The 10,593-nt window shown below is 40.6% G+C and overlaps 1 protein-coding gene across 1 annotated transcript in view; it reads left to right on the top strand.

Annotated features, from left to right (window-relative positions):
- The first annotated feature begins 2,451 nt into the window (after positions 1-2,451).
- Positions 2,452-10,593, top strand: part of LOC112237283 (actinia tenebrosa protease inhibitors) — a 29,186-nt gene continuing 21,044 nt past the window's right edge. Inside the window, 5 exon segments of the mRNA XM_042295032.1 lie at positions 2,452-2,649; positions 2,652-2,708; positions 2,947-3,117; positions 3,426-3,602; positions 6,484-6,656. Of these exon segments, the coding sequence (XP_042150966.1) occupies positions 2,634-2,649; positions 2,652-2,708; positions 2,947-3,117; positions 3,426-3,602; positions 6,484-6,656 (594 nt within the window). The 5' untranslated portion in view covers positions 2,452-2,633.

The following is a 10,593-nucleotide window of genomic DNA, read 5'->3' as shown; positions in this document are numbered from 1 at the left end:
TTTTTGCCACTGCAGCTGACGTGAGGAAAACATTTAAACGTGTTAACCCTCGCAAGGCTGCAGGCCCAGACGGCATCCCCAGCCGCGCCCTCAGAGCATGCGCAGACCAGCTGGCTGGTGTGTTTACGGACATATTCAATCAATCCCTATCCCAGTCTGTTGTTCCCACATGCTTCAAGAGGGCCACCATTGTTCCTGTTCCCAAGAAAGCTAAGGTAACTGAGCTAAACGACTACCGCCCCGTAGCACTCACTTCCGTCATCATGAAGTGCTTTGAGAGACTAGTCAAGGACCATATCACCTCCACCCTACCTGACACCCTAGACCCAATCCAATTTGCTTACCGCCCAAATAGGTCCACAGACGATGCAATCTCAACCACACTGCACACTGCCTAACCCATCTGGACAAGAGGAATACCTATGTGAGAATGCTGTTCATCGACTACAGCTCGGCATTTAACACCATAGTACCCTCCAAGCTCGTCATCAAGCTCGAGACCCTGGGTCTCGACCCCGCCCTGTGCAATTGGGTTCTGGACTTCCTGACGGGCCGCCCCCAGGTGGTGAGGGTAGGCAACAACATCTCCACCCCGCTGATCCTCAACACTGGGGCCCCACAAGGGTGCGTTCTGAGCCCTCTCCTGTACTCCCTGTTCACCCACGACTGCGTGGCCACGCACGCCTCCAACTCAATCATCAAGTTTGCGGACGACACAACAGTGGTAGGCTTGATTACCAACAACGACGAGACGGCCTACAGGGAGGAGGTGAGGGCCCTCGGAATGTGGTGTCAGGAAAATAACCTCGCACTCAACGTCAACAAAACTAAGGAGATGATTGTGGACTTCAGGAAACAGCAGAGGGAACACCCCTATCCACATCGATGGAACAGTAGTGGAGAGGGTAGTAAGTTTTAAGTTCCTCGGCGTACACATCACAGACAAACTGAATTGGTCCACCCACACAGACAGCATCGTGAGCGCCTCTTCAACCTCAGGAGGCTGAAGAAATTTGGCTTGTCACCAAAAGCACTCACAAACTTCTACAGATGCACAATCGAGAGCATCCTGGCGAGCTGTATCAACTGCTCCGGCCACAACCGTAAGGCTCTCCAGAGGGTAGTGAGGTCTGCACAACGCATCACCGGGGGCAAACTACCTGCCCTCCAGGACACCTACACCACCCGATGTCACAGGAAGGCCATAAAGATCATCAAGGACAACAACCACCCGAGCCACTGCCTGTTCACCCCGCTATCATCCAGAAGGCGAGGTCAGTACAGGTGCATCAAAGCTGGGACCGAGAGACTGAAAAACAGCTTCTATCTCAAGGCCATCAGACTGTTAAACAGCCACCACTAACATTGAGTGGCTGCTGCCAACACACTGACTTAACTCCAGCCACTTTAATAATGGGAATTGATGGGAAATTATGTAAAATATATCACTAGCCACTTTAAACAATGCTACCTAATATAATGTTTACATACCCTACATTATTCATCTCATATGTATACGTATATACTGTACTCTATATCATCTACTGCATCTTTATGTAATACATGTATCACTAGCCACTTTAACTATGCCACTTTGTTTACATACTCATCTCATATGTATATACTGTACTCGATACCATCTACTGTATCTTGCCTATGCCGCTCTGTACCATCACTCATTCATATATCTTTATGTACATATTCTTTATCCCCTTACACTTGTGTCTATAAGGTAGTAGTTTTGGAATTGTTAGCTAGATTATTTGTTGGTTATTACTGCATTGTCGGAACTAGAAGCACAAGCATTTCGCTACACTCGCATTAACATCTGCTAACCATGTGTATGTGACATAAAATTTGATTTGAATTTCATTCATCTGAATTAGATTTAGGGCTTAAACATGAACCGAATAGAACGTTAAAAGCCTGTCGCCCACATTAATAAATAAACTCTCAAATTCTAGATCTAATCATTTGTTATAATTAATTACTAGAAACCACTTTGCAAAGTGAGTGGTGCAGTGGTCTAAGGCACTGCATCTCAGTGCAAGAGGCGTCACTATAGTCCCTGGTTCGAATCCAGGCTGAATCATATCTGGCTGTGATTGGGCTGTGCCATAGGGCAGCGCACAATTGGCCCAGCCCAGCGGTTTGACCGTGGTAGGCCGTCATTGTAAATGAGAATTAGTTCTTAACTGACTTCACAAGTTAAATCAACTAGAAGAAAAACAATAATTAACATTGTCATATGTTATGACACATATGGTCATAAATCTGTTAATTAACAAATTCTTCTTCTCATGATACTCCCATAATAGTTTCATTCCCAGACTAGCCTACATTTATTGTAGTCTCTTTCCACATCAATGTTTGGACCGTATCTATTGCGCGCGATGAAGGACGTTTGACATATTGCGTTATTAGTTCAACAGTGTATGAACGTGACGTTGTCTATGATGCAGATCAAAACATTAATCAGGTCGTTCCTACTTCGGGTTTGTATGGAAATGAGCCATTATAGCCCGCCCCTCGAGCCGCTTTGGAAAGCGTTTACAAGAGTATAAATGGCTGTACTGATGGTGCGAAAAGTTAGAAGAGTTAAGGAGAATTGAACTTGGGGAAAATCTACAACAATGGAGCTCAATTCATTGATTTTCTGATCCTTTCATGCTCTTTTTGTTACGTCGTTGCATTTTCAACGAAACAAGGTAAAGAAAAATGATTTGATGTATTTTTAATACCGTAACTGGTAATAGCCACATTAATATTGTATTAGTTTTCTCGACGCCAAAATACTTTGCAATCATAATCAATCGATGGGCGTTGGCTCATGACTTTTCAGTAGTGATAAAGTTGTTGTCGACATGAATCTGTACTTCAGAGATTCCTTGACCTAATTTTGCAGCCAGCAATAGTGTTGATGTTGTGTGTTTCTGCTAATTTCAGAGGTGTGTCTACTTCAAGTAGATGAGGGACCTTGCAAAGTATATCTCCAACGTTACTACTACAATACTTTCACTCAACAATGCGAAGAGTTTGTCTATGGAGGCTGCCAAGGGAATGCAAACAACTTCAAGAGTTTTCTGGCGTGTGAGATAGCATGTTTTGGAATACCAAGTACGTTTTTATTTGTTTATACAAGTCTGTTTTTGTGTGGTATTCTCAGAAGTTTTTCTTTGCATTTAAATATTCATCAAGTTCAGTTTTATTTTTTTTATTTAGACTATAGGCCATTTTATTTCATCAAAACAATTCTAAGTCGTGAATTGTATGAACATATAGCCGTCAGCACTTTTGAAAAGTTTTGGGGTTTTGAAATGGAAATCCAAACCAATTCAGGATAAAAGACGATACAATGTGACCCATTTCATTTTTCAATAGTTCCTATAAGAATGTGTTTCTTTTCACCTTCTCCACCCCACCAGAGGTCCCCCAGATCTGCACGTTCCAGAAAGAGGCGGGTCCCTGTGAGGCCTATATGCCGAGCTACTTCTTCAACATGATCACCATGCAGTGTGAGCAGTTCATCTACGGAGGCTGCCATGGCAACGCGAACCGCTTTCAGGACCAGTTGTCTTGCATGGAGTACTGTAGACCACAATAGGGAAAACATTTCCACATCCAGTGTTGAGCATGGGCTTATAGGGCGGTGCACAATTGGCCCAGCATCGTCAGGGTTTGGCCAGAGTAGGCCATCATTGCAAATAAGAATTGTTTGTAACTGACTTGCCTAGTTAAATAAAGGTGTTCACTCTATTGTGTTATTAACACTGTATTACTTTGGAATGATGTAGAAACAAGATTAGAGGAAGCTTTTTCATGAAATTTGGCCATTTGATTGCAACCAGCCACATCCTCATCAAAAGTCTGGCCATGATGACATGCAATATGAAATGGAAATGAAACTGGATATAAGGACCAGTACAAAAGGACCAACCGTGAAGCTCTAAGGGTCACCTCTATCAATACCACAGGAGGTTGGTTGCACCTTAATTGGGGAGGACGGGCTCGTGGTAATGGCTGGAGCGGAATAGGTGGAATGGTACCAAATACATTGAATACATGGTTTCCATGTGTTTGATGCCATTCCATTTGCTCCATTCCAGCCATTATTATAAGCTGTCCTCCCCTCAGCAGCCTCCACGGATCAATACTAGAGGTCGACCGATTATGATTTTTCAACACCGATACCGATTTATTGGAGGACCAAAAAAGTTGGTACCGATTAATTGGCCGATTTAAAAATATATATATATTTATTTGTAATAATGACAATTACAACAATACTGAATGAACACTTATTTTAATTTAATATAATACATCAATAAATTCAATTTATCCTCAAATAAATAATGAAACATGTTCAATTTGGTTTAAATAATGCAAAAACAAAGTGTTGGAGAAGAAAGTAAAAGTGCAATATGTGCTATGTAAGAAAGCTAACGTTTCAGTTCCTTGCTCAGAACATAAGAACATATGAAAGCTGGTGGTTCATTTTAACATGAGTCTTCAATATTCCCAGGTAAGAAGTTTTAGGTTGTAGTTATTATAGGAATTATAGGACTATTTCTCTCTATACCATTTGTATTTCATTTACCTTTGACTATTGGATGTTCTTATAGGCACTTTAGTATTGCCAGTGTAACAGAATAGCTTCCGTCCCTCTTCTCGCTCCTCCCTGGGCTCGAACCAGGAACACAATGACAACAGCCACCCTCGAAGCAGGGTTACCCATGCAGAGCAAGGGGAACAACCACTCCAAGTCTCAGAGCGAGTGAAGTTTGAAACGCTATTAGAGTGCACACCGCTAACTAGCTAGCCATTTCACATCGGTTACACCAGCTAATCTATGGAGTTGATAGGCTTGAAGTCATAAACAGCGCAATGCTTGACACACAACGAAGAGCTGCTGGCAAAACGCACAAGAGTGCTGTTTGAATGAATACTTACGAGCCTGCTGCTGCCTGCCACCGCTCAGTCAGACTGCTCTAATCAAATCATTGACTTAGTTATAACATAATAACACACAGAAATACGAGCCTTAGGTCATTAATATGGTCGAATCCGGAAACTATCATCTCGAAAACAAAAGTTTATTCTTTCAGTGAAATACGGAACCATTCCGTATTTTATCTAAGGGGTGGCATCCATTAGTCTAAATGTTCCTGTTACATTGCACAACCTTCAATGTTATGTCATAATTACGTATAATTCTGGCAAATTAGGCATTCCAAACTGTTGCATATACACTGACTCTGCGTGCAATGAACCCAAGAGAAGTGACACAATTTCACCCGGTTAATATTGCCTGCTAACCTGGATTTCTTTTAGCTAAATATGCAAGTTTAAAAATATATACTTCTGTGTATTGATTTTAAGAAAGGCATCGATGTTCATGGTTAGGTAAACATTGGAGCAATGATACGCACCACATCGATTATATGCAACGCAGGACACGCTAGATAAACTAGTTATATCATCAACCTATTTGTAGTTAACTAGTGAATATGATTGATTGATTGTTTTTTATAAGATGTGTTTAATGCTAGCTAGCAACTTACCTTGGCTTATTGCATTCGCGTATCAGGCAGGCTCCTTGTGAGGCAGGTGGTTAGAGCGTTGGACTAGTTAACTGTGTCAAGGACTTAACAGCAAGATCGAATCCCGAGCTGTTAAGGTGAAAATCTGTCTAATCTGCCCCTCAAACTAGAGGCAGTTAACCCACCATTCCTAGGCCGTCCTTGAAAATAATACATTAAGTGTCAAGGTTGGGGCTCATCAGTTGTGCCCGTCTGTTGTGATTGGATCACGAAGTTCAAAACAAAAAAACAAAGAAGGACCAGTACAAAAGAAATCTGACACTTTCTCTTCTATCAATACTATACTCAAGAGTCACACTGTATCTGAGTCGATGTCCAAAATACATTTCGATGTTCAAAGCAAGCTGAAGAGTAGCCTACTCTCTGCCTATTGTCCTGTTTTTCTATAACAATATTATTCTGAAATGATTCCATCCAGTATCCTCTTTCAATTTTATTTCTACTTACGTTATTAAGAAACTAGAGATGTAGCCTGGTTACCCATCTATTTAGCTGTTCAACTCCTGGCCACTCCTTGTCATGTTTGGCATGAGAGTTCCATAAGGAGTTGGCGACAGATCAGAAACAGGCTGGCACCCAGGCTAGGTTACATTACCAAACAGGCTGGCACCCAGGCTAGGTTACATTACCAAACAGGCTGGCACCCAGGCTAGGTTACGTGCAAACAGGCTGGCACCCAGGCTAGGTTACATTACCAAACAGGCTGGCACCCAGGCTAGGTTACATTACTAAACAGACTGGCACCCAGGCTAGGTTACGTTGCAAACAGACTGGCACCCAGGCTAGGTTACAGACTACCAGAGATGAGCGTCTTGGTTAATGTTAGCTGAAGAGTAGCCTACTCTCTCCCAGAGTTGTTATAGTTGTTTTATGTACTCGACAGCTACTCCTGTGCTCTGCCTGGATCCCCTGGATAAAGGAGGATGTGCTGCATCTATACCGCGCTACTACTACAACTCAGCCTCCAGGATGTGTGAGGCAGTTCATCTATTCAGGTTGTGGAGGAAGCAGCAGCAACTTTATATCCAGACAAGCTGCATGGACATCTGTGCTAAAGTATGATAGTGGTCAACACACACACACACACACACACACACACACACACACACACACACACACACACACACACACACACACAGTGTTCTCTGTTTATCTGAAGATATAACTGGGGAAGGGAGGGTGTTTTTGAATATAATGACCAATAGACTTATTACATCTGCCAGCTCAACAACCATTTGCATGTTCCCCATAATTGCAGTAATGGCTACAGACAGCTTTTCGTTAGCGCCAGCTGGTGTCAGAGTAACAGGTTGTGTTTGAGTCATTGTGTGACTGGAGGACTGGCTAACTTTGGATCACATTATAAGTAACATGCTTTTTGACTTTGTCCTTTTCTAACTGGGGATTAAGCGCGGCCATCTTTCAGAAGTACAGTGCCCAAAAACAGCTGAATTACATCTCAATCTCTCAATATTGGCCACATTAATTGGATATTTGAGTAAAATAAAAGTGTATTATAACTGACAGGTATGTGTGGTTTAGGTTAATCTGCACATAGTTTTCAATAGTTTTAGATGAGGGTTTTAGCAGGGAGCTGTATGGTCTCTTTGTTTCCTGGGAAACCATGGATAGAAAGCAGAAAAACAGGCAGAAGAGCAGGCATGATGAGAACAACTTCCCCACCAGTATTAGCAATACGGAACCTAATTACAATATGTAAATGTCAACAATTTTATGTGATTTTATTCAAGGGGCACATGAATTGACTATAATTGAACTAACATTGACATGTTGAATTGTATTTTTACTGCACCATAATTGACTTGCTACTTGCACTGCCTTGTCTGTAATGGTTCATTGTGATGCATAGTTGAAAATAGCAAACCAATCAATCAAATGTGAATCGACCTACACCAGCAGTATTTTTGCTGAGTACGTTTCTCAAGACAGTTTGTATTGTAGTATACATTTACCATGGCAACTATCATACAATATAAAAATATATTTTTGTAGAATTTTTTAAATGTATTTTAGATTTAAAAAAAATACTTTAACAGTTTAGTGTTTTCCACCATTTATGATGAAGTTATACTGAGGCACTGTTTAAATTGTTAAGCAATATTAGCAAAATAATTTATGTATTGTTTTGTGTTTTCAACATAGTACATTTTAACGAAAACCTTTGCTTAACTTTATATTAAGTTTTCACACCATGACATAATGGATATAATAAAATAACTCAAGACATTTTTGTCTGTACCTCTCAGTTGCTTTTCTCCCATTTGTCCTGAAATTCCACTTTGCCTCTAAATATAATGCTGTTACCAAACAGGAATAAGAACTGAATGTGTGTCCTCTTTTTTCATGTATGCTTGCATTATCACCATGCCCCTTCTCATCCAAGAGCTTGATACCTGTTTCTCTCTCTATCCCACTTCCTTTCCACCTAAATCTTTAACTTTCTCTTATCTTGCTTTGACTGCAGGTTACTTTCAGCCCCTTCAGAACAGCCAGACTAGAGGAGGGAATAGTAACCATTACATTTACATACGCTCTTATCAAAGCAACATACAGGCGCAATTAGGGTTAAGTGCCTTGCTCAGATTTTTCACCAGCACGGCTCAGGGATTCGAACCAGCGACCTTTCGTTACTGTCCCAATGCTCTAACAACTAGTGTACCTGCTGCCCCCTTAATAGATGGAGAGAGTTATGGCAGCACATTTATTACTTTGCTGGCCTTAGAAGGAAGTCAACAAACTATATTTACATTAACCTCTTTACCAGAGTCTGTATATACAGTATCGCAAAGTCAACACAACTTCAATGTAATCTATTTTGATGTTTTGACATGAACCCTAACTTGCAAGTTTCTGTTGAGAAACCATCTCAATAGAAAAGTAACAACGTGTTCTGTTCACGCTCATGCATTTTTTATTTAATGTGTAAATATTAGTTTGGCAGCAGAATCAGTGTCACGCCCTGGTCTTAGTATTTTGTGTTTTCTTTTCTTTATTTGGTCAGGCCAGGGGTGTGACATGGGTTTATTTTGTGTTGTGTTTATGTATGGGAGGTTTTTCGTAGGTTTCGGGATTGTGGCTTAGTGGGGTTTTCTAGCATAGTCTATGGTTGCCTGGCGGTTCTCAGAAATCAGAGGCAGGTGATTCTCGTTGTCTCTGATTGGGAACCCATTAAACAGCCATATTCTTTGAGTGTTTCGTGGTGATTGTTCCTGTCTCTGTGTTAGTTGTCATGTTCCGTTTGTTGTTTTGTTTTGTATTGTTTGTGTTTCATCGTCATTAAAGATGTATCGATTTAACCATGCTGCATTTAGTCCGACTCTCCTTCGACGGAAAGAAAACCGTTAACAATCAGTACACATGCATATTTTTCTTGTTTTCAGTATTTTATCTGTACCATCTAAGACATGACAAAGAAGTTTAATAAATCTTCTCATGTGGAGTTTCATAAAACAACCTTGTAGCCTATCTTTCACCCCCACCATTGTACCTGCCCTGTGCTTTTCCCCCTTATTCAATCATCCCATTAAAGAAAAGCTGTAGCTCTGTGGAGGCTATACATATTTATGGGAGTCATCAAAAGGTAACTGCCAGCCCATTCAGCTTGGATATAAATAGTAAACGTGCAATATGTCTGGCTGGTACTCTATTAGGACTTCAGGGTAAATCATCCATTACCGAGGATGTGGTATCAGAGAGGATGTCATAAATGTGACTCACCACCTGGATTCGGCTCGTAATTTAACCATTTTATTCGTATTTACAGATGGCATACAAGTTTGTTATTAACGCACATGGAAGTTCACATGTTCTAGAAGGCATTTCTGCCAAATAACTCATTTTGATAAAAAAATATTTTTTTTAAAGTCGTGACTTGCCATATATGCCCAGTTTCCTGAATCGGGTCCCAAATATACCTATCTCTCTCCCTGTCCTTAGATGAGGTGACGGAATGCTAGCGTTGGAAAGGAGGCGAACAGTGACACAATTCTTCCAATCCAATTGAACACCCATGGACCAGAAATGGAGGAAACATTAAGAAGGATTTAGAGGGAATGAAAATGTTCCCATAGTTGTATGTAAATTGTTACTTTGAAGTTTCCACTCCTCGCTTTTGTCAACAACAACAAAAATTACGCATTTCAGAAAAGAACGTTCCTAAGTTTAATCACATAAAAAAAATGTATCCCTGTTTTTTGTCACTTTGTCATGAGATAAAATCACCAGCAAATGCCGTGAAAATGTTCCTTCTGTAATAGACTTAGTGATTTATTTTCTATTACAAAAAAAACCCTCTGAGTTCGAACTCGCGCTGTGCGATGAGTTTCTAGTCAGGCCACTGTATTAGTGGCAGAACAATGGGTTAGGCAATTTACTGGTAATTCACCGTTTTATTTAAATTACTTTTATATAGAGAACCATGGATCCCATGTGCTAATCAGTCCATTTCATGAGTTATCAGACCCTTTACCTCATATGCTGCATAAGCCTGTTGTTCTAAGGCAATATTCAGTCACCATAATATTGGTTGGAAGTCTATAGAAATCAAACATTTTACACTTTTACATTTTAGTAATTTAGCAGATGCTCTTATTAGTGCGTTCATCTTAAGATAGCTAGGTGGGACAACAACATCTCACAATGGTTAGCAAGTACATTTATCCTCAAAATACTTATCAGCAGTCAGTGCTAGTAAGAAAATTATTTTTTTCATAAAAGCGATTGCATGTAGTATACCAAATAATCATCTATTCATTTAATAATACAATTGAAAGTGCTGGAAGCTCAAAGATGACACAGAGCAGTAAACCAAACGTTTGAGGAGAACTTGGAGTAACAGAACTTTAGGCGCCTCCTGGTGGCAGCATTACACCCCTTACAGCTGCCCTTGGGAAAAAGAAATAGGATGGACATTCCAAATGGAACCCTATTCCGTGTATAGTGCACAACTTTTGACCAGGACCCATAGGACACT

The sequence above is a fragment of the Oncorhynchus tshawytscha genome, linkage group LG13 (assembly GCF_018296145.1).
Source record: "Oncorhynchus tshawytscha isolate Ot180627B linkage group LG13, Otsh_v2.0, whole genome shotgun sequence".
NCBI lineage: Eukaryota > Metazoa > Chordata > Actinopteri > Salmoniformes > Salmonidae > Oncorhynchus > Oncorhynchus tshawytscha.
This window is presented reverse-complemented; position numbering and strand designations above follow the sequence as displayed.